This window comes from Lissotriton vulgaris, chromosome 7 (assembly GCF_964263255.1).
Source record: "Lissotriton vulgaris chromosome 7, aLisVul1.2, whole genome shotgun sequence".
NCBI lineage: Eukaryota > Metazoa > Chordata > Amphibia > Caudata > Salamandridae > Lissotriton > Lissotriton vulgaris.
Window position 1 is genome coordinate 472105109 of NC_141695.1, and position 24857 is coordinate 472129965.

The 24857-nt window shown below is 44.5% G+C and overlaps 1 protein-coding gene across 2 annotated transcripts in view; it reads right to left on the bottom strand.

Annotated features, from left to right (window-relative positions):
* LOC147701895 (uncharacterized) overlaps positions 1-24857 on the bottom strand; it is a 278593-nt gene that overhangs the window by 155081 nt on the left and 98655 nt on the right. For both annotated transcript variants that reach the window (XM_086930525.1, XM_086930524.1), the window contains exon 6: positions 11768-11881. In XM_086930525.1, coding sequence (XP_086786651.1) covers positions 11768-11881 — 114 coding nt within the window. The remainder of the gene's footprint in view (positions 1-11767; positions 11882-24857) is intronic.

Consider the following 24857-nt stretch of genomic DNA (forward strand, 5'->3'; position numbering starts at 1 on the left):
TCGCATTATTATGGGCCACTGAAATAAGTCACAAGGTTCTTGCTGATGTGGGTAGACTCAATGCCCAGCTCAACAGGGTTTTTTACCCCGATGAAGAAGGAGATCCCCAAACCAAAGAAACTGTATGGGAATATCGCAGAGTAAATTCCTCCACCAGATATGTCTTCCCCAACACCTGAACAGCTAGGAGTAATGGGCCTCCTGTTATCGCTCTAACCAGAGCCCCAGCAGAACTTTGTGTGAGCAGTATTGGCAGTATTCCTGTGGGAAAAAGTTACTGTACCACTGTTTTAAATATTACTGGGAAAAACAACAGCACTTTTCTGTCTTCCCACAGTACTTACTTTGTCTGTGGAAATAAGGGTTACTATCATCTTCCAGTCGGTTGGTCTGGCAATTTTTTACTCCCCCCTTTATTTTTAGCACCTGCCTCTTATCACAAAAATCTGAAATTATATAATGACATCTCTTTAAATAGGTTCAAACGGACCATAAAAAGTGATGAAGTAGATCAGACCGATACAGCTTTGCAGCAATATGTAGATTTTAATTAGGGACTCTTTTTGTTGGGGCAGCCAGAAACAGTAGAAAGATTAGACGCCTAACCCGAATAGTAGAAGCAGTAACCAACCAAACAGCAATGGCCCTAGGAAATATTACAGAGGAACTCCAGATTACAAGGATTGTAACTCTTCAAAATAGAATGGTGCTTTATGTAGTGCTTGTCGATCGTGGTGGAGCATGCCGCATTATCGGTAGTAGCTGCTGTGTGTTCATAACTGACCACGCCCCTTCTGTCTATAGTGCTATTTCAAAGCTTCATAAAATAGCTGCAGAAATACATCCAGACCAAGGAACATGGTCCTAGTCTAACTGGTTATGGGGACTTATCTCCACTTGGGATCTGGAAATTGTTAATGGGGATAGCAATCATAGGGGCCATCTTCTTCACTTGTTGTCGCTGCATTCAATGTGCCCCCACAATATGTACAGCTTGTAGAGCCATTTGTAATAGTATTAAATCTTCCCCAATCAATGTTCCTGAATTAAATAGAGAAATTATTATGCTCACTGAAATCCATGACCTTACAAATATTCAAATACACAATTAATACATATACCATGTTAAAGAGATTCAGCATAGCTGAAAAGGAAGGACTGTAAAACCTCAAAATCTGAATCTCTCATTTTCTGATTCAGCTCTGCTTCATCCATACTCACCCCTGACCTGTTTTTCAGCCTGACTCTGTCCCTGATGCCACTTGCATAAACATTTGGTCACAAAGCTAAAGTTGAGACATTTTAGGCTGCGTAAACATGCAAAGCCAGCACAAAAGCGTAGCTGATGTCTGCACTGTGGGTTTGGTGTGGGTTTTAAACAATGGTAAAGCCTTAGTTAAAGTTTGTTCAGATAAGCCTATCTTGTTATGCAGCCTCCAGATGTGACAGTTACACAAGACACCAAGGTTGTTGATTGTTACTGATTGTCTCATCTGTGTGTTCTTCCCAGAGCCTTATTTACCTCTGGGTGTTCCTTGTCTTTGGTTTTCGCTATACAAACCCATGTAACTATAGGTCAGGGTGCTCTCTCCTCGGTATCTTGATGGTGCAGGTCGGATGGAGACCCATTCATGAATGAATTAACTATCCATGACTTGATTTTGCTCCAGTGTCGTATCCTCCTTACTTGATAAAGAACCCGTTTTGAAGTGGGGATCCCTGCACCAGCAGGTTATAGATTATTCTGCTTCAAAGGTTCCCACAGAACCACAAAAAGGTGAGGGGTCTGTAGAGGGACTGCCTCCTCAATAAAAGACCTGTAATACATGTCTTAATAATTGTCTTTGTAACTTGATCAATGTCCAGTTTAATAATGAGAAGCTGTTTGTTCGCTGCTGTAAACTGTTTATTATGGTCTATATAGAAGCAATAGAAAATAGTTTAGATCTCGCTAAAATCACACAAAGGGCTTGAAAGGTGATTAAGAGATTCAAATGCAGGTAGTCTTTGCTAAGACCTCCAAAGATTTCTAGGATGACCTGCACAATGTCCCATAGGATGAGACTGTTCTTACTGTTAGATCTCGCTAAAATCCCACAAAGGGCTTGAAAGGTGATTAAGAGATTCAAATGCAGGTAGTCTTTGCTAAGACCTCCAAAGATTTCTAGGATGACCTGCACAATGTCCCATAGGATGAGACTGTTCATACTGTCAATAACCAAGGAATTCAGATTCGGGTACTCTTACTAAGAACTAGAGACCTACGCACTTCCTAAGTTGCCCATACTGACCTGCACAAAGCTCAACCAGATTGTTCTTACAGTCGCTGTTTAGCTTAGCAAAATAAGCTGCAACAACGTTTAGGACTACATCACAGCCCAAACGTTGTTATTGTCTTATTAACTGAACTATTTACATACCTGCTAAATATAGTCATGTTCTTGTCTAAAGTAAAGCACTGAATGGAAATTAATTTTACTGAGTTATTTACTGTGCCATAGCACTCTTGATAATAAACTTGTGGATTAAGCCTTGACTGTTCATTGCTAACATCAGAGCCAATTACCTAAAAATAATGTAAATTAGCTATTCCAAGTGGAGAGCACCAGCATTGCAGACTTTGGACAACAAAAGTACACAAACTGGAAACAGCAAGTGACCACTGACTAACCCAAAACCTCTCATACATAAACGCAAGACTAGGGAAGCAAGATGGATACAAAAATTACCTCAGATGTTAATATGTCATTTATGTTTAATAAAGCGCAATAATGCCACGAGAGTCTCTTGGTGCTACATCGAGAGACGAGAGCTTCTATTACACCAAATGTATTGATAAAACAAAATTTTAAAGGGCAGCCTAAAGAACAAGCAATAAAAAAACCATTTTAGATTAAAAGGAAGTGTGGTCCACAGAGAAGAAGCGAAAAACAAATAACTTTTAGCCCTCAGTTTAGCTCAGGGGAATGTTGGTACACTAATAAGAAATAGATTGACTGATCAGAGAGAGCTTGCAGACAGTATCTAATAAGGCAATTGGCAAACATTCTGGCACTGTACCATAAAATAATCTGTGGACAATACAAAGAAAAACTGTTAAAGAAATGCAAGGCAGAATTAGGAGTAAGTGCAATATTTTTAAGATGGGAATAAGGGCCTTAAGCCTTGGAGCGTTCACTTCCAGGTGCGCAGCTTAATTTTGGACAGTCTGCAAATCACCCGTCACTACTGAATTACAGACTTCTACAATAATACAATCATGAGCCAATGAGGGCCACCATAGTAGCCTACCTGCGTTCCATAATGAGGAGAGAAGTAAAAGTAAAGTTTTCTCATGCAAAACATACATGAGGATGCAACTGGAGCCTTTTGGCAGTCCGTTTGGAGCCGATTGTCAAATATTACTCCAAACAGTATCGATAAAAGGGACCACTCGGTACAAGGGCAGTAAAACCAATCATAATAAAATATTGCCTTGCGTTGCATGTTAAAAATTACAAAAAGTGGCAATGATGATCAATGATGAGTTTCTGGCCATGGGTGGTGGAGGTGGATGTCGATCCTAGCTCTATTGGCCACCAGGTGGAAGCCTACTGTGAAATGCTCTCCCCGAAGAGCATGATTTCAGTTTTTTAGTGTTCACCTTTAGACAGTTGGTCTTCATCCTGTAGGCACAATTTCAGTCATGCAGGCATTGATCCGAGTACTGAGCATCTTATTAGTGAGAGAGAGAATGAGTTGCCTGTCATCAGTGGTGCAGAGGACATTGATGTCGTGAAAATGTCTGATGCTGGCTAAAGGGATCATGTACGCGTTGAAGAGAGTTGGGCTCAAGGAGTATCCTTGCGGAACTGCACAGATGAGGTAATGGGAATCCGAGGTGCACGGTGGCAGATCCATCAGAGTGTGTGTCATTGGTTTCTAATGTTGTGTACGCGTTGGATGAAAATGGAATAGGATACCGTGTCAAACGCTTTAGAGAGGTCCAAGAGGATGAGGGCCGCACTGTCTTTTCTGTCTTGAGTCCATGGCGTAGATGGAGTTCATACTACTAATAGCTATACAATAAATCAAAAGCAGTTAGATAAACAAAGTAAAAAGTTACTTACCTTTGGTAAGGATCTTTCTGGTGGATACTTCAACTATTTGCAGCATCCTCACCTTTTGAATATATCCCAAGCACTAGACTTGATGTAGAAACGTCTCACATAGATCTTCCGCACTGGTGGGGACGCTGGCTCATCTCAATATCAGAAGCAAGGTCATGGTGGTATCACTGGTGTCATGTAGCAGCAACCTTGATGCCCTGACATCAGTAAAGTGGCCACGTTTTCTATGGACACAGAGGGAAAGATGAGGGAATGTTTTCAAAAGGAGGGAGAGAGTGATCCAAGTGGATCGGTTAGGGCGTGATTACCACTCAAAGGGAGTGGAAGGTCCAGCCTCAGTCGACATTTTATTCAAGAAAGTTGGACAAGGCTGTTCCTCGGGTGGAAAGGAGGAAGGGGAGTGGGGTGCACTGGTCAAGGGAGAAAGTGGTGGTTAAAGGGTGTTAACCTCCCACTGGGTATCGATTGTGTTGGATATGTTTGCCTCACACACCCTTGCAGGTGTCATGCTTCATCATAGGCGTTGCTCCTCGTCGGGTAGGCGGTGCAATTCCCAACGGGCTCACCTCAAAGAGGGGCTCTTTGGCGGAGATCTTTTGAATCCAACTGCCTATTAGTGAAGTGTGGGTATGGGGCCAGAGGGATTGTAGACTTGATTGTGAGTTAAAATGCAGCGTAGGGTACCTGAGACTACTTTATTCGGGTGGTCCCTCGTTACAATTAAAAGGTGCAACTAGACTAGACTATCTGGAAAGTAATGTTTCCTTGTTCTAGACTAGACTAGGATATAAAAAGACGGTCGACATGTTTCTCGCTATGTGCATTGACTTGCGATTCGTCAGGACCTATGTGGTGTTGTCTACAAAAAGAATATTGTTAATGTCAACTAAGAAGGCTCATACATCAAATTATGGGAAGAGCTTTTACCTCAATTGTGTTGTTCCTTGCCTAAAAGTCAAGAGTTATCCGCCCCATCAATACTCGGCGGGTTGTACAGCGTGAAAGATGGCCCTAGATTTGAGGCTGAAGCTCTCCGTGTAGCAGGCTTTAGTCCTACCCTTCGTCCGCCGAGATCAGGCTGGTCAGATCAGTCCGATCTCGGCGGACGAAGGGTAGGACTAAAGCCGAGTATTGATGGGGCGGATAACTCTTGACTTTTAGGCAAGGAACAACACAATTGAGGTAAAAGCTCTTCCCATAATTTGATGTATGAGCCTTCTTAGTTGACATTAACAATATTCTTTTTGTAGACAACACCACATAGGTCCTGACGAATCGCAAGTCAATGCACATAGCGAGAAACATGTCGACCGTCTTTTTATATCCTAGTCTAAACTAGAACAAGGAAACATTACTTTCCAGATAGTCTAGTCTAGTTGCACCTTTTAATTGTAACAAGGGACCACCCGAATAAAGTAGTCTCAGGTACCCTACGCTGCATTTTAACTCACAATCAAGTCTACAATCCCTCTGGCCCCATACCCACACTTCACTAATAGGCAGTTGGATTCAAAAGATCTCCGCCAAAGAGCCACTCTTTGAGGTGAGCCCGTTGGGAATTGCACCGCCTACCCGACGAGGAGCAACGCCTATGATGAAGCATGACACCTGCAAGGGTGTGTGAGGCAAACATATCCTACACAAAGGATACCCAGTTGGAGGTTAACACCCTTTAACCACCACTTTCTCCCTTGACCATTGCACCCCACTCCCCTTCCTCCTTTCCACCCGAGGAACAGCCTTGTCCAACTTTCTTGAATAAAAAGAGATGAGGGAATGACATAGTGCACATATCTGTAATGTAATGGAATGTAAGAGAATTTGTAGAGCATAAACGAATCACTCCTTGAGGATATCCAGGTGCTGAGTAGGTGCAGGACTTTCAGGAGCATCAGTCGAAGAACCAAGTCTTTAGTTTCTTACAGAATGTTGTGAGCGTTGTGGCTGCTCTGATGTCCTGGGGAGGGGCGTTCCAGATCTTTGCTGCTAGATAGTAGAACAAATGGCCTCCTGATCAGCATCTGTGAATACTGGGGATGTGCGAGTGACAGTGATGTAGATGATGGATTTCAGATTGGCTGGTGGGAGTTCAGTTGATGGATGAGGTAGGCGGTCCTTTCTGATGCAGCGCTTTGTAGGTGAGGGTATCTTGAACTGGTAGCGTTTCTTGACAGGCAGCCAGTGGATTTCATGGTGGTGCGGGATGATTTGGGTGCGGCGGGGAGGGTTTAAAACTAGTCTTGCAGCAGCATTATGGATGGTTTAGAGCTTTTGTGTGAGGTGGGCTGGTATTCCGTAGTAGAGGGCATTGCCGTAGTCTAACCTGCTCGTGATCAGAGCCTGAATAACGGTCTTCCTGGTGTCCAGGGGAAGCCACTTGATGATCTTTCGAGCAAGTGGAGGATGTTGAAGCAGGCGGATGTGAAGGCGTTAATTTGGGGTCTCATGGAAGATTTGGTGTCCAGGGTGATGCCCAGTTTACGTGGCCTGTCGGTGGGTGTTGGCGTGGGTCCTAATTCGGTAGGCCACCAGGTGGCTACCCAGGGGGAGATGCTAAGTATCTGATTAGGAACATTATTACTGAGGCCAATGAGCATCCTTTAGGATAGGGATGTAGGTGGGACAGGTGAGACAATTATTCAAGGTAACGGTCTCTTCTGAAGACCACTTTAACTTTCAGATTCCTTACCTTTCAAAAAGATTCCATAGAACTACACTCCTTATGCAGTCGGTGTGAAGGATGGCTAGACGAGGAAATCCTGGAGGACCAAACAAGCAAAATGGCCATCTCATTGCACCTTGCAGCCCAAACACTAATGCTTGATGAAAGTCTGAAGAAAAGCTCATTTCACTGCACAACAGATCTCAGCCAGTGGAACACCCTTGGCCAAAACTGAGGTGGAAGACGGCTCTGTTGGAAAGGTCCCATATTACCTCTGGAGGTTCCTTTCTTGCAAGGGCATAGCACATTTTGGTGCATATAATCATCCAGCTAGACAAAGTCCTGTTATGTACTGCTCTACCCTTCTTGGTGACCGTGTATCTTATGAATAGGGGATCCTTAGACCTCTCTGGGACAGTCTATGTAGTAGCTGACCACCCGTTTCTGGTCCAACCGAGGCAACAGTTCATCATCATTGACAGGAATGGGTAGAGGCTAAAAGGTGGGCATAGTTAAAGACTGTCTGAAATGGAAAATAGTCACCACATTGGGATGAAGTCCAATTTAGTCCTGAGGACAAGGTTGTACAGGAAGAAGCATGTGAACAACAGGCAAATGCTCAATGTCGGCAACTCACTGACGCGCCTAACCTAGATTCAGTCTCAATTTTTTGTTCTTGACGAGTTGCTTAACAAGTTAATAAATGGAAAAAAGGACAGTGCTATATTCTCCACTCAACAACTGCTTCATATAGAATACTTAACCCAACACTGACAGCGATGAATTACCATCAGTACATTTTCAATAATATATATCACTTCTGTTCTATTTAAAACAAAATACATCCATAATGCATATCAAAGCACTTGCACTGTGACTACACTACACGTTTTCTTTAAAGGTTCTCAGTACTGCGTATTCAACTGTGGAACCAGCTGCTGCTGGCAATTAAACAGTGATGGAAATGACCATCTTATGCTTTGTATTCACTCAGATTTTTGGCCTTCATTTGCTGACCCAGTTTTTACTAGCCATAGGACACTGCACACTTTACCCCTGCTAACCAATGGTAAAAAGTGCTTGTGCCACTGGAAGGGCACTTTACAACAAGTGAAGACATTGTGAGAAAAGATTACTTCATTAAACGGGTGGAAACGTGATTTCAATGAGGAGCTGTGAAAGAAGTCAAGTGAAGTAAAAAATAATGGGCGTTCAAACAAAAACTTCAAGAAAATCTCCCAAAATTGTTCTAGTCTCCTCTAAGCGTGAGCCAGAAGAAACAACTGAGGCTTTGAGGAAAAGTGTGAGTACAGTGCACGCTGGGAGACAAGCTGTTGACTTCTTCAAGGAGTAGTATCCTCGTTAACATATGCACTTTTACCGTGTAGATATTCTTTCTCTTAATTTTTCTCTACTTAAATGCAGGTTTGTACATGTTTTTGACATAGGAAGCTAACTATTTAGCTAGGTACTGCAATGAATCATTTTGCTATTCATTAAATGGGGTGTTCCAATATGAAATTCTCAGCAAAACACTTCTACTGCTTAACACTATGGGGGTGACTTATAAATGACTTATCTTAACATATATGCCTTCAATGAAGGTTTGTTTCTATTATACTATCGAAACGAGGTGTTGTGGATTCCTATGCACATTGGCAGGAATACTTTACATTTATAACTATTGTGAGGATCACATGATGCAAAATCTATGTACTAACTGGTTGGATCTCAATCAGTAGATTTGAAGGGGGCCTGAAAACACAATGCCTAAAGAATATCAATAACGCAGGCTGCAATGTGCAACTCACTGTGAATGGCTGCGACTACAGGAATGGTGGCCTGCAAGGCACAGCAGACCTTCATCCTTGCACTTGTTTTCACATTTGTGAGCATGTTTTTAATAAGACTAGTGCTACTTTTAAAAAGCAATGTTTAGTATTTAAGACAACACAGTGGTGGTGCATGCAGTGAGCTGTTGGGCTACTGACTGATCCACAGGGCTGTCCAATACAATTTTCAAAGGGGAACTGGTCCCTTTGGGAAGCAGTTGTGGTCACAAAGCATTGCTCAATTCCACTACGACCTCTAACATTAGGGAGAATGTCCCTTTCTCACATTTTAATTGAGTACAAGTGTCTGTGTTACAACAGTTAAAAGCTCTTGCTAAGCAAAAACACAAATATGTTTATCCACATATGCAACAAGGTTAAGAAGATAATCTGCCACATGCATCAACAGAAGAAATTGCGATTCCTAAATAGCGATTTTTAGGGAATCGCTATTTAGTAATCGCAAAAGCCTATGCATATAGGAATCGCTAAAAGTGCATTTTTCAAAGTTTTTGCAAATTACCATGAAGTTCAACTTCATGGTAATTTGCTACTCCTATTAGCGAAATCGCTAATTCTTTTACTTTCATGCATTGCATTTAAGGAATCTCAATTTGTGATTCTTCAAATGCCATCGCAATTTAAGGAATTGCAATTTAGAGATTCCTTGCATTGAGATTTTTGCATTTGGGATAATGCATCCCAAATGCAAAAATACCGGTCGCAAAGGGGCAGATTCTGAGAATCTGCCCGTTTGCGATCGGTTTTTCCTTTGATGCATGTGCCTGAATATTTTCTCCTAACATCTCTGCACCAAAGGAGTTATACTGTTACGAACACTGTGACAGGGTTTGTGTAATACTCTTCAATTTGTAACATGTGCTTGCCTCCAGGCTCTTATCTCTATCTATTAGAAAGTATTAAGTTTAGATAGTTGCATCACGTCCGCCTCCTAGCTGGACTGATATATTGTCTTTGTTTATGTTATAGTTGCTGCCATATTTATAGGGATGCTTGCAGTGAAAGCTAGCATGTCAACATGTGACTCGAAATGACACATTGATCACCATACTAATGTTATCTTGTTGGGATTTACGTGTCACCAAACTTAGAAACAAGTATGTATATGTATGTATGTATAAATCATTTTATAACGCGCTCTGTTACTTGGGAGTATCCTGGCGCGATGGGAAAGAACAGAGGAGAAACAAACAAGAGGCAGCTTAAGTCACACTCCTAAAAAGATGGGTTTTCAGATTTCTCTTGAACTGGGCTACACACTGTGTGGAGCGCAAGTGAAGGGGAAGGACATTCCATGCTCGGGCTGCCACTACTACAATCGACTGGCCTCCTAATCTGGTTCGCTTAAAGCGAGGGAGGGTCATTTTAAACAAAGAGGACGATCTAAGAGCTCTTGTGGGAGCATAGAGAGTAAATCTCTTCTTCAGATAAGCAGGTCATGGGTGGCTCTAAATGAGAGCACTGGGGATTTGAAAAGGATACGTTGTGGCACTGGCAGCCAATGAAGGCTAGACATATGAGAGCGAACGCTCTTCCATCGCGGGACATTAAAAAGGAGACGGACGGCGGCATTCTGAATAACCAACAGACGCTTAACCAGGTAAGCGGGAATGCCACTAAACAGGGCGTTCGCGTAATCCAGCCTTGCTAGAATGAGTGCTCGAGCGACAGTCCCCTAGCTTCTCTAGGAAGCAGTGGAAAAAATCTTCGAAGCATTCTTCGAGTAGCAAAGCATGTCCCGGATAATTTCTTTATATGGTCCTCAAATCTTAAATCCTCCCCAAACCATATACCAAGATTTTTAGCAGGGCCACCCATCACCTTGGGGCTAGGATTATTCGGGGGCCACAGAGAATTTTTGAAGTTAGGGGGAAGGAGCCATAAAAGAGGACCTCCGATTTATTCTCGTTGCATTTTAGCTGAGCCAAAGTTAACCAGCGAAAAACTGAAGACAAGCATAGCTGGACCATTGTAGTGTCCAGATCATCGTCTGGCCAAGTAAAGAGCAGCTGCGTGTCATCAGCATACCCTATAATCTTAGCCCCGTACTGTTCCGCTAGATAAACCAGGGGGGTGATGTAGATATTGAACAGTAGGGGACTAATGGTAGATCCCTGTGGGACCCCGGTAAGAAGTGGTTTAGGCTCAGAGGCATAGGGTGGCATACAGACCTGTTGTGTCCTGTCTGAAAGAAATGAGGACAGCCGGGCCAGGACATTGCCGCCGATGCCAATTGCGGATAGCCTGGCGAGGAGGAGCTCGTAGGGGACGGTATCGAACGCGGCAGAGAGGTCCAGCAGAATCAGGACCGCTCTGCCGCCCCCGTCCACACTCCCAAATCGACTCCGCCATCTCTACCAGAGCCGTGTCCGTGCTGTAGGCCGCCCTAAAGCCAAGTGATAAAAATTGGTGATCAGGTAGTATAAAAATCTTTATATATGGACACAGTTTGGTCAGATTCATAAGTGAACTTTCCGGCCAGACGTCACTTAGGTTTGCTGCAACCAGAGCCAGTCAGGGGTTGCTATGGGGCTCAGCACAGAGAAGTGGCCTTCAGCCCGGCGCTGCTTATAATTTCAGGACAAGGGCTGTAATTAAGCATAGCTTAGCAGCTACTTCTCACTGAAAAAGGTATGCAGTAAGATCCAAATTATCCACTAATTTATTTTTGCATTCTTTGTTGTTTTCGTTCTTATTTTATGGACTAGACTTGACTTTTAGGAATAAACATTTTACAGTTTTATTTACTGTGTCTTAAATGCTATTTTGAGTATGTTACTCATTTACAAAAGAGGGTTTGGAGTTCCAATGTGTCCCTGTACTCATATAGAGGGATTAATCGAGTCCAGGAAACACCACCTGCACAGTATAGCTTAGTGATTCATTGATGAGTCGCAGTAAAACTGTATTTCTAATTTTTGGTAGTACTTTGAACTAAGTCCCTGCACCAGGAGGTTAGAATGCAACACCTGTGGCTCTGAGGGGGGAACCTCAGATTGTAACAATACTCCTTGAATTGAAAAAAAGCATAATACTGAGCAAACACTAGATTCCTTTGCAATGTTCAAATATTTTTTGTGACGTGTCACATCAGATTTGCACACAAACAACATTCTATCTAGGTGACCACATGTTTCACTCACTTGTTGTTGGGCTGTCAAAGCTTTCTGTTCTCTCAGAGTGCTGAGAATCCAAAAGATAGGGATCTTCCTCTTCTTTAACCCGAACTGAAAAGACAGGAGTTTCAACAGGCTGTTCTGTTTAAGAAAAAAAAAGAACATGCTTTATACACAAGGCATCATTCATCTCCACAGTAAGCGACAGCACAAGTTTACGTACCAAAACCATCTTTAACAGAACAGGTCAGAAAACCAGACTTCATTCCTTATCATCCATCTCCACAAGAAGTGAAAGCAATGCATTTACTAGCATCAATATATACAGGAAGTGGCATCCAGTCCTTCCTTCTCTCTACTGCAAGTCAACTTCTGGGGGCGTTCCACCAACCAGCCTTAGACCGGAAAACCTACTCCACTGATACCAAAAAGATAAGATATAGGCATATATCTGAACCAGCACTCCATAATGACAATCCTTACAATCACACTAAAAGCCGACAGTATATTCATGTATCATGTAGCTTCCTCACAATACAAAAACTAAGCCTCATATACATCTCAGTAGCTACAAGACAGCCAGCCTCAACTTTAATCCTCTCTTTGCAGTACTCCCCGCACTAGACATCGCAGACCTCATCACCTATCATAAGCTTGACACACTCTGTGTCACATAAGATAAAAGGTGCTTAGCTACTACTGGGCTTCTCCAGAATTGCTATCTTTGATAGATTCACGTGCTTAGTAGCCTAGTTTCATAATTTAAAAGAAACCAAACTTCAACCTATCAGAGATAATCAGTTTGAAAATGTGTTTTTGTATTTATCCAGGTTGCAACACGGCAAATATTCTCCAATGTTACTCCAACAAACAAAATTATTGGAACTGGCCCACTTCTGAATAAGTATGCCGAAATGTTTGCTTACAAAAGATGACCCGCTTTACTGTGACAGTACAAGATGGCACTAGATAGGCAGAGAGCTATAGCTTTTTAGGTCGAGCCGAGCGGCAGAGCGCATGTGCTGCTCGCTCTGTGAGACTGCTGAAGGAGAGTATGGGAGAAAATAAGCGCCCACTTTCCTCCCATTTTTTTCATTGGCTTTTGTCACTGCTTTCGTAAATGCTATCTTTGGATTTGTTAATAGGCTTGTTAGTCCCTCCTTACTATGGCCTTGTCTTCATTTGTAGCCTCCCATGGCTATTGGCCCCTTTACTTTGGTTGCTACACTGGACCTGTTATTTAGTCTGTAAGCACTACTTACTTTATTGAGGTTCAATTACTGCAGGCCGGACAAGCGCAGCTTCAGCTGAAACAGCTTTTGTTTTTTTATGCAGCACGGACGGCCCCCAACAAACGTTCCCCCTTTCAATCAATTCAATTCAAAATCTTTATTTCGATCATAAAAAGATCATAAAAGATATACACGGAATACAATAATCATTAAAATGCCGGTAAAAACCCAATAAGAACAGTAAATGAATGTACTAATACAATACAAGTCTAAAATGAATGAGCCCAAATGCAAGGGAGGAAGAAGAGGTGTTCACAATGTTGTGGTGCCCTTGATTGTTCGAGTGCGTGCCAGCCACATTGCAGTCAGGACTTTTGCCATAGCAAACACTGTTGGCGGAGATAAATCCGACTTTAATACTCTATAGGCCGGAGCATATGTTCTGAAGCTCAAGTTTTTTAGATGAGGGACCAACCAATGTCTCCTGATTCTGGTATAGGCTCCACAGAACAGGACTACGTGTAAGTCATTCTCCAATTTATAGGCACATGCCGGGCATGCCCCTGTCTCCAGTCCACCTACCCAAGCCTTTGTGAAGGACCTTAGAGGGAGAGACCCATACCTCCATTGCAGGAAGAGCTTCCTTGTAAGCACCGGAGTCATGCCATCCAGGACACATTCATGGCTATACGAGTCTTTGATTTTGATGAAGAGATCTGTTAAGGACCCCTCCCGAGTAGTATCCAATGTTTTTTGAAGCATATGATTATAAAACAGCGTAGACAGTGCTTTTCTGGGCATCCTCGTGCACGCACTTTCGGGATCAGACCATAGGTCAGGCACTCCAAGAGTCTCGCACATTCTCCTTATATACTTTAGCCAAGGGATTTTGGTGGCATTAGGTAACTTGAGAAATTCCTGCAGCTCCGATCTGTAGATGATGAGATCCTGGCTGCTCCAGAGGCGGCGCCAGTAGAGCAAAGGTTTGAGGCCCAGTTCTTCCGTAATAGGTCTCAGACCCAGGTCTAGTCTCAAAGGGAGAAGTAGAGTCCTTGGAGGGAGGGCCACCAACTGTCTAATTAATTTGTTTTCTATACTTTGAATGGTATGTGTCTAAGTGTGGCCCCACAGCTCACCTCCGTAGATAATTCCCCCTCGAGCCTGGGCTTTATTACTGTGACAGTACAAGATGGCACTAGATAGGCAGAGAGCTATAGCTTTTTAGGTCGAGCCGAGCGGCAGACCACATGTGCTGCTCGCTCTGCGAGACTGCTGAAGGAGAGTATGGGAGAGAATAAGCGCCCACTTTCCTCCCATTTTTTTCATTGGCTTTTGTCACTGCTTTCGTAAATGCTACCTGTGGATTCGTTAATAGGCTTGTTAGTCCCTCCTTACTATGGCCTTGTCTTCATTTGTAGCCTCCCATGGCTACTGGCCCCTTTACTTTGGTTGCTACACTGGACCTGTTATTTAGTCTGTAAGCACTACTTACTTTATTGAGGTTCTCTTACTGCAGGCCGGACAAGCGCAGCTTCAGCTAAAACAGCTTTTGTTTTTTTATGCAGCACGGACGCCCCTTAACAAACGTTCCCCCTTTCAATCACTTTAACCTAGCATTATGTCGTGTCTGTTTCAATCCCCCCCACACCCCTCAAAAAAATGGATTTAGAAATGATAAGCAATTTAAGTCATGTGAATTCCAGGTAGCACATAACCGTGTGCTAATGGGGTCAAGCTGACAACAGCACATCTGCGTTAAATGTCATCTGCACTAAGCCACCTGACAGGTTGTTTTTAAAAGCCTGTTTTATTAACACCACCACCAATACCACCACCAACACCATCAATTCCACCACCAACATCAATTCCACCACCAATACCATCACCACCACCAATACCATCACCACCACCAATACCACCACCACCAATACCACCACCACCACCACCACAACCTCGACCACCGCCACCAATACAACCACCACAACCAATACCTCCACCACCAATACCACCACCACCACTACCAATACCACAAACACCACCAGTACCACCACCAGCAGTACCACCACGACCAATATCACCACCACCACCACAATACTACCGCCAATAACAATACCACCACCACCAATATCAATACCACCACCAATATCAACACCACCACCACTACCAATACCACCATCACCATCATCAATACCACCACCAATACTACTACCGCGGCCACCAATACCAATAACACCACTAATACCACCAATAGCACCGCCACCAAAGCCGCCATCAACAATACCAATACCAATACCAATACCATCAGTACCAATACAATACCACCACCAACACCATCCCCAAATAGCACCACCACCAACACCAATACTGCCACCACCACCACCAATACCAAGAACACCAATACCAATACCATCACCTCAGCGCCTTTTGCTCACTAGTAATAGCAGGGGCACTGTACGAGGCTGGAGCTGCAGCCCAGACCACCCCTCCCTCCATGCCTGCCATAAAGCACAGCCCTCCCTGCACCAGGAGGTGATGCCAGGGCCCTACTACACCTGGAGTGTTTATATTAGGCCAAAGATAGCATCGATATTACGCAATGTCACACTGCACACTGAAATTACAGAGAGAGCAGTTAATAACCCCCTCCCGCTCTTCCTCCAGAGCTGCGACAGTGTAACAACAGAGCGAAAGGTGTTGGAGCACTTTGTTGGTGTTTTTAGCTCGGTTCATATGTAACTCTCACTTCACACTTTGTGTCTGTGTAATTTACAACACTTACACATCTTCTTCACTGCAATATTTATCACTACTTTAAAGACGTCACAGGCGGGTCTCTTCCCCTGATATTTACACTCTAACAAACGTTCGAGAAGGACCTTTATTGCAATGCAATAGGTCTCACATTTGCATGAGTCTAAGCTATTAGTATTGGAAATTACAATGCCTTTTTAATTTTTGTTTTAAAATCCAAAACATAAATAAACGGCACTGTCATTTACAATGCCAATAGCTCAAACTCGCGTGAATGCAAGACCTAATGCATTGAAAATGCTTGTTTTATATCAAGTGTCCTTTACGAGGGACTCCATAGGATGAAAGTAGTTGATTAGACTTTCTGAACTTGCTTGTTTTGTCAATATACATTTTCAGACATTTTTTTAAAGTTCAGGGTGTGCAACACTCTTTCTGCTGCTGTAGCTCTTGTGGGTACACGCGAAGATTCACTTATGCTGCTTTTCTCAGCCATGTGCCAGCTGCTCGTCTTCAGAGAAAGTTCTGTAAGCACAGATGAAAAGTGAAAAAATACTTCCATGTCTATAGACGTCAAGCTTTATGCATTGATCTCTGTGGATAACTGCTCAGGACTCCCCACTAAAGAAATGGCCTTCACCATACACTACAGTGCAGCTCCTGGCACACCCTACAAACAAGGGGAAATTAGGTTCCTTTTTGCCATTTACTCAACGCTTTAGCAGCTGAAATAAAAATGAGCTTGAACAGGTTTAATTAGCTATTGTGCTCAGCCACTGCTCAGTTTTCCTTGCCTCTTTAAATTATCTGTAAGCTCTCTGCACAGTACACCGCTGGAGTTTCCACGTTGGCACTGCACCATTTGCAGGACAGACAGTGCAGAGGAGGTCCCAGTGCACACTCAGCACACTTCAAGGATGCCTCGCCCTGGTGTGTTTGTCGGGTGGGCACGGAGACAAGCAGTTGGCTGCTTAGGACTGAAATCCTGTTTCTTTGGGTGCCTGCTGCAGAGCTCGGAATACAGCTTTTGATACTACAGTGCATTACTGCAGCTCAGCCGCGGACTGTGCAGGTAAAAGTCGTGAGCCGGGTAGGGGAGTATTTCGAAGGGCAACGACGAGGGAATATTAGATAAATAATATATTTTCCCTTGTCATCATCCGTCGAAATCCCTCCTACAGGCCGCGGCTGCTTCAGCTACAGAAATACTTTCAGAGTCAAGGTTAAGCAACTTGAAATAGCCCTTGTGCTGAGCCACTGGGGTTTCCCCCTTGCGTATGACACACTGGTCAGGGATTACCTTGTATTTGTGTGTCAAGTGTGCACATGATCCTCCTACATAAAGGCTACTTATGGCTATTTATTAGGGGTAGAAAATCACCAAGAGAGCTGAATCAGGAGTCTGTATTGTAACAGGGTTAGCGGTCTAGTAGTGGGATGGGTGGAGTTAGCCGGGGCCAGGGGAAAGGGAGGAGCTAGGGCAGGAAAGGGCAGATATAATAGGGACAGGGACAGAGAAGGATGTACTGAATAAAGCTCTTTACAATATAAAGAAGTGTGTCTGTCGTTCTTGGGTCAAGACACGACAACTGGCGACGAGGGTGGGATGAGCAGCCTGCTCACCCTGAACCCTGGAAACAGCGTCCTGTCCCTGGGGCATCATCCGAAGAATAGTCGGGGTCGCGACAGATGTGCCCCCAAAGAAACTGCCGCCTGAAGGAAGAGGCCTGCAGCCAGTGTCCCCGCTCCGCGACTCAGCGATCGCGTGGAGCTGTGTGAGAGGAGCGCGGTCGAGCGCCGAACGAATATTCAAACTCGCGCCATTTCGCGCCCAAAAGTGGAAGTGAGCCTGAGAGCCGTGCAAGGCGACTGAAGAAACTGGGAGCCCACCCCAGATTCCCTGAAGTGCTCCGAAGACTGAGACCGTCTGGAGAGGCATGAAGAGCAGTTCGGAAGCCTAGAAACCCCGCGTCGAGATTGCCAAAGGTTGGAGCTCATCCCTAATGCGTGAGGAACAGCACATACGGGCAAGTGAAAGAAATCGGGAGCTGACCCCGAGCTTACCTGAGAGTGCAAGTGGACAAGGAGCATGAGAGAGACCGAGGGAGGCCTGTTGCCCACCAGGAGAGCTGCCGGTGAGTGCCACGTGAGCCTGGAAGTCCAATGCAGACCCAAACCTCGTGGTGTATGGGAGTTTCAAGTGGGTGGCCATCTTGGAGTCAGGCAACCTAAAGGGACATTCCTGCGCAATTTGGGAGCGGCCATTTTTAAGTCAGGCGCCTCAGCGACAAACAAGCATTAATGCACATGAGCAGTTGAAAACAAGCAAGCACAAGTTAATGCAAACATCGAATGATAAGACAGAGTAAGCAAGAAGCAACAAATGGGCTCCATTGTCTGCAAATAAGAAATAATAAAGTCAACACGAGTTAAAAGAAAAGGACAAGAAGAAAAGACGTGCTCTCACGATGGTGACTCCGGACACCTCCCCACAACGAAATGAAGTCAAACCAATCATCACGGGGGTGTCGCATTTACGGCCTCCAGAACCTCTAACTCTGACCACTGGAGGGAGCATGGGCCCCAGATGGCAGGAATGGCTGGAGGAGTTTGAAGACTACATTAAGGAATCAAAAGTGATAGCAGATGAGGGAAAATGTATTGCCCTCCGCAATCTGGCGGGCCGAGAAATCAGTAAGATAGTCAAAGACCTCCCTCCTGCGGACGTAGGAACATATGACAAGGTGCGTGAAGCCCTGAACAAGAAATTTCTCCACAAAAAGAATGTTGACTATGAGCGACATGCGTTCCATCAGGCACGTCAAGGAAAGGAAGAAGCAATGAGCACATTCATTACCAGACTGCAGCGATTATCGAGACACTGCGAGTTCAACACCTTTTCAACAGATGCTGCCAATAAATCACAAATCATAGATGGATGCCACTCTGAGACGCTCCGGAGGAGGCTGCTGAGAAAACATCATGAGTTAGATGAGATTGAAGAAATGACTCGCGTCTATGATCAGGCGGAAGAACATGCCAAGAGCATTGAAACTGGACGGAACGCAGGCCGAGAACAGGTGTGTCGAGTACAAGCTAGCAGCAGCAGCCGTCGAAGCTCAAGAGAGAAACAATGGAGACCTCGGCCGTCGTCCCGCGCCAACGGCACACTGAACATAGGAGGCGTGATCCAGGTCGAAGGGAAAGGAAGCCAGAGAGAACAAGAAGGTGCTATAGATGCGGATATGACTATCCACACGTCGACACATGCCCGGCCATGGGTCAGCGATGTCGAAGATGTGGGCGAACTAATCACTTCGAGGTGATGTGTGGGGAATATCAAAGAGGAGACGGAGTGGAACAACAAGGCCATCTCGCTCTGATGCCAGAAAACATCATGTAAGAGCAGTTCAGGACAGGCCGAAGTTGTCCTCAGGCTCGTCACACTCCAGTCGGGAATCACGAAGATCCCAATGGGAACGGAGATCACCGTCCCAAGAATCGAGATCAACATCCAGAGATTCTGAATATACAGTTGAGTATGCAAACATGATTGCGGACTCTGATCAACTCAAGAAATATCCACGCTTAGACATCAGCATGGGGAACCATGAAACCAAGTTTGTGCTAGACAGCGGAGCTTGACTAAATTATATTCCGGTCACTGAATATGAAAGGATGAGGCCCCAGCCCCCCTTGACCCCGGCACATGTCCGGGTATACACCTGGATGTCCAAGAAGCCACTCCCATGCTTGGGGAAGTTTCCAACCACACTCAGACACAAAACTGTATCCATACCAGCAGTCATTCATGTTATTGAAGGACCGGAGGCCGACTGCCTTCTCAGTCTACCGACCGGAGAGCGACTCAGACTTGTTGAGATCCTCTACAGGGTCAGCGATGATCCGGACATTATCCACAAATTCCCAAAATTATTCCACGGATTAGGAAAGATGAAGGGGTGCCAAATTCGTCTTCACATAAATGAACAGATCAAACAAGTAGCACAACATCCCCGACGTGTACCGTTCCACCTCCAACAAGCTGTAAAGGATGAACTTCAAGAACTCTTAACAGCAGACATCATTGAAAGGACTGACGGTTCAACTCCATGGGTATCACCGGTGGTCACTGTACCGAAGAAAGGCACTCCTGGCAAGGTGAAGTTGTGCGTCGACATGCGGCTCCCCAACACAGCCATTGAGAGGGAGCGCCATCCTGGACCGCATCTCAGCGACATGATTTCTGCATTGAATGGAGCGAGGGTGTTCTCAAAGCTTGATTTGAACAAGGGGTACCACCAGCTGGAGTTGCATGCCAAATCTGGCTACATCACTACGTTCGCAACGCACCTTGGACTATTTAGGCACAAACGACTAAGCTTTGGTGTTTCCTCAGCTGCAGAAATCTTTCAGGAAGCAATTCGACAGATCATTCAACATATTCCCAACACTTTAAATTACAGTGACGACATCCTGGTGTATGGATCTAACATTCAAGAGCATGAAAAGGCTCTAGATCGGGTGTGTCATGCCCTGCTAGAAGCCAATTTGACACTTAATAAAGACAAGTGTGAGTTCCACCAATCCACACTAAAGTTTTTCGGTCACATATTCTCCGGCGCCGGGATGAAACCCGACCCGGAAAAGATAACTGCTCTGAATGAAACCAAGAGCCCTCAAGATGTTAGCGAACTGAGGTCATTCCTGGGCATGGCCAGCTATTGCGCCCGCGACATAAAAGACTATGCAACCATTAGCCATCCACTTCGAACTCTCACAAAACAAGGTCAACCGTTTGTTTGGTCCCTCCAGTGTGAACAGGCCTTCCGAGAAATCAAGCAGGCGATGGAGTCTGCTGATAATCTTTCATACTTCAGTCCTCACAGGAAAACAGAGATAACAGTAGATGCCAGCCCCGTGGGCTTGGGTGCGATTCTGGCGCAGTATGAAAATGACTCTGATCAAAGACGTATTGCTGCCTATGCCAGTCGCAGCTTGTCTGATCCTGAAAAAGCATATTCTCAACCAGAGAAGGAGAGCCTCGCGGTGGTATGGGTGTGTGAACATTTCCATGTTTTCATTTATGGCAAGCAATTCACTATGATCACTGATCACCATGCGCTAGTCACTATTTTTGGCAACCCAAGATCCAAGATGCCACCGAGGATTGAACGATGGGGTCTGAGACTACAAGAATATACCTTTACAATCATACATAAACCTGGGAAATCAGAGAATCCAGCGGACTACATGTTGCGACACCCGCAAGCATCGTCTGCGTCCAGGTCCTCCATTGCAGAGGAGTATATCCACTTCGTGGTGGATCAAGCACAGCCACCTGCCATTCCTGTGGAAGTCATTCAGGAAGCCACCGCACAGGATGTCATTTTACAGAAAGTGCTACGTCAGCTCCAGTCGAACAGGTGGAGACATGAAAGTGAAGAAGAAGCTGGTGATCCGGCTGTCAAGCAAGAAATGCAAGCTTTTCGACATGTCTGTGATGAGCTTTCAGCTACTACAGATGGGTTGATACTGTGAGGTCAGCGAATTGTGATCCCCAGGCAACTACGACAGGGTGTTGTCAACCTCTCTCATGAAGGCCACAGAGGAGTGGTGTCAACAAAACGAGCCCTCCGGGAACAAGTGTGGTTTCCCCTCCTCGATCAGATGGTTGAGCTAACCGTGAAGGACTGCCCCCAGTGTCAGCTGGTAAGTTGTGGAGATCCCCCTGATCCCCTGCAAATGACCACACTACCTAGCGGGGTGTGGCAAGAATTGGCCATGGATTTTTATGGACCTCTGCAATCAGGCAAATACGTCTTGGTCATAATCGACGAATACTCCCGGTTCCCCATTGCTCAATTTGTGTCATCAACAAGTGCTTCCAGCACCCTCACCATGCTGGATGAAGTATTTGCGGCCTGGGGTGTTCCCAAAGAACCAAAAACAGATAACGGACCTCCTTTCAATGGACACAAGTTCAGTGCCTTTGCGAAACATTTGAATTTCAAACATAGGAAAGTTACACCCCTGTGGCCACAGGCAAATGGCACCATTGAACGATTCATGGCCACACTCAAAAAGACTTTTCAACAAGCCACCACAGAGAAAAAAGATTTGCAGGTGGCTCTCAACGAGGTCCTCAGGGCCTACAGAACCACCCCTCATGCCACCACTGAAAAGTGTCCTGCCACGCTGATGCTGGGGCGACCCATACGGACACGCATACCGACCTGGGAAGGAGCCCTGCGAGCAGTGTCGCCTCTCCGTGTTCATCAAGAGGTGATGGCGGCAGACCACCATGGCAAAGACAAAATGAAATCATATGCAGATGCAAGGAGGAGAGCGAGATCACCATCTTTGCATGAATGAGACTGTGTTGTTGTCAAACAAGACCAACAAAGAAAGACGGATTGTCGCTTCCGAGCTGAACCGCTACTAGTCACCCAGCAGAAAGGCACCATGATAACAGCGGAATCTGACCATCGACGAATCACCAGGAATGTGTTGCATTTTAAGAAGTTCACTCCGGACATGAGAGAAGCTCTCACAAAGATGACAGGAACTCCAGTCACTGAAAGACATGATCGAACTGACGAAGAGGGCGTGAGTCGGACAAGGGATCCTCCAGTGAACTCTGAGACCGATACGGGGATCGGGTCCCTGCGACCTCGCCGAGACATTCAACGACCAAGAAGACTCATTCAAGAAATTTGAGCCATTTTGCTATTTTGTTCGTTTGTTAAGAAAGGGGAAGATGTAACAGGGTTAACGGTCTAGTAGTGGGATGGGTGGAGTTAGCCGGGTCAGGGGAAAGGGAGGAGCTAGGGCAGGAAAGGGCAGATATAATAGGGACAGGGACAGAGAAGTATGTACTGAACAAAGCTCCTTACAATATAAAGAAGTGTGTCTGTCGTTCTTGGGTCAAAACACGACATGTGTTTGGGTCTCAGACTCAAAACACAACTTAAGTAATTGAACCTTTCATCATGTTAAGGTGCGGCAGGTGAGGTGGTCTTGGATTTCCTGGGTGATGTTCCCTTACCCAGCAGGGAGACTAGCAGGCCTTGGCCCTCAGTCCTGGTCACAGCAGAAGTCTTGCAGGGCGTCTCCTTCCTGCACAGCCCGCCTGGCTGCTTGACAGTTGACAATGTTTGGGATCTCAAACTCCCCTTCTTATGGTCTATAGTTTTTAATCTTGAACTTTTCGCCCCTGAAGGGCTCTGACAACACTGCCATGAGTAAACCGAGAGATGCCAGCTTGTCATGGGCATGTCCTGGCTAATGTCACTGTTGCATGTGGACCAAAATTGTCCATTACACCATACATGGGGTTTTTATATGACAATCAACCTGAACTGTTTTTTTCAATGTGGTCTCAAATTGGATGTTCAGTTAGGTTGATACACAGTGAAGTAAATTGATTTTCACTGGATTTCACAATTTGGTACTGCAGGAAAGTTGGGATCTGAACCCAGTTTTACTGGTTGCACATTGTGAATTCAGAAGTAGGACGGGTATCTGAATCATTGTCCCTTTGCCACCTAAAGACAATGCTTTGTAATCAGTTAATTCTTGGAAATAAGTCACTATTCAATAGTTATCGTACGTCAATTCAACCCGGCTTGACCTAAGCATAAAAATACATCCAAATGTCTTTGATTGAGACACGTTTGTGGGTCAAGTGTGTTACAGGTAAGTCGAATAAATAATTCAATACACTAGTCCTGCGGGCCTAGCCACATTTTTAGATTTTTTGTGACCTGACTGATAGAATGAAAGGCTTATAATCCTGGTCAACTGACTCCATTAAACCTAAGAGCCATTCTCACATCCAAATTCTGATGAGACTACTTTCCATCCAAAAAAAGAAAATGGAAATAAAAAAAATAGCAAGATGACATTTCTCGATTAACAATAAACTCTGATAAAACTTAGGGAAAGAATGAGAAGTCGCTTGGACAAGTGGGTCCTAGTAGAAATCGTTGAAAGGCACTCCAGTATATTCTTCCAGCCACGCCTAGTGGGTTCATGGCTGAAATAAAAATTGTTGCACGGTTTGTATCTTGCGAAGAAAAGAATTGTGGAAACTGACCGCTAGTATTGTAGTGTAGTTCCTATATTCCCAATAGGCTCTGAGGATTGGAATAATATATCCTATAGATTAGACGTAGGACTGAGGTCGACTAGGTCTCTATTGAATATATTAGACTTAATTGTGAGTGCCAGCTAGATCAGGAGTCAGAGAATCAAGAAGGGCCTTGACTCATTACTCAGGATGGCTGAGTCCAACTAATAGTATTAAACAAAACAAGAGCCAACACTGGAATGTCACTTTTACAGACTAGTCAATTTAAGGCGAAAGCTGCTTTGATTGAAGCAAAAACAACCTATATTCCTTTAACCACAGACAACTTTATTCTATATTATTAATCAAACTTTTTTCTTTTTTTGTTTTTTGAGCACACTATTCGTCGTGCATGGAAAATACAAAATACACAATACAATGGTTATATACAAAATATACAAACAGATAAATATACAGTTTCAGACACACTTGGCCATACATTCATACACCATGCATTCACAACAAAAAAATAGAAAAACAATGCGTCCGAGCATCGGTCAATCAGTTCAATGGAGAATATTTCATTTCATGTTTTAACAATCTGTTCTAGTTGTGATTGTCACAGTCTGTCTTGTAGAACCAAATGAATGAAACAACTGTTCCCACGTGAAATTGGTGACCAGATGCGGGACAGAAAAGCTGGTCGACGCGTTTCGAACCCCTTTCAGTTAAGTGGGGGTTCTCCTCAGGACCGGAATGGTTCTGAAACAATAAAGAAGGGGGTGGCTTAAGCAAATTAGTTCAGGGTTTCAATGAATCGAAAAAAAGGGGGGGGGTCAACTCCCTGTGTTCAACAGAGGCTCCCTACCTTAATCCAATAGTATTAAGAACTCAAACAATGGCAGGCAGGTGAAACTCCAAAGTGGAATAGTATTTCCCAATAGGCGTGATCAAAGCCGCTGTGTGAGGGAAAACAATACAAAAGACTACATTTAGTGTCTACCCTTTCACAATGATTCATTCAGCTCGTGTGCGTTGAGGGAAAGGGGTCGGGGACGTCAAT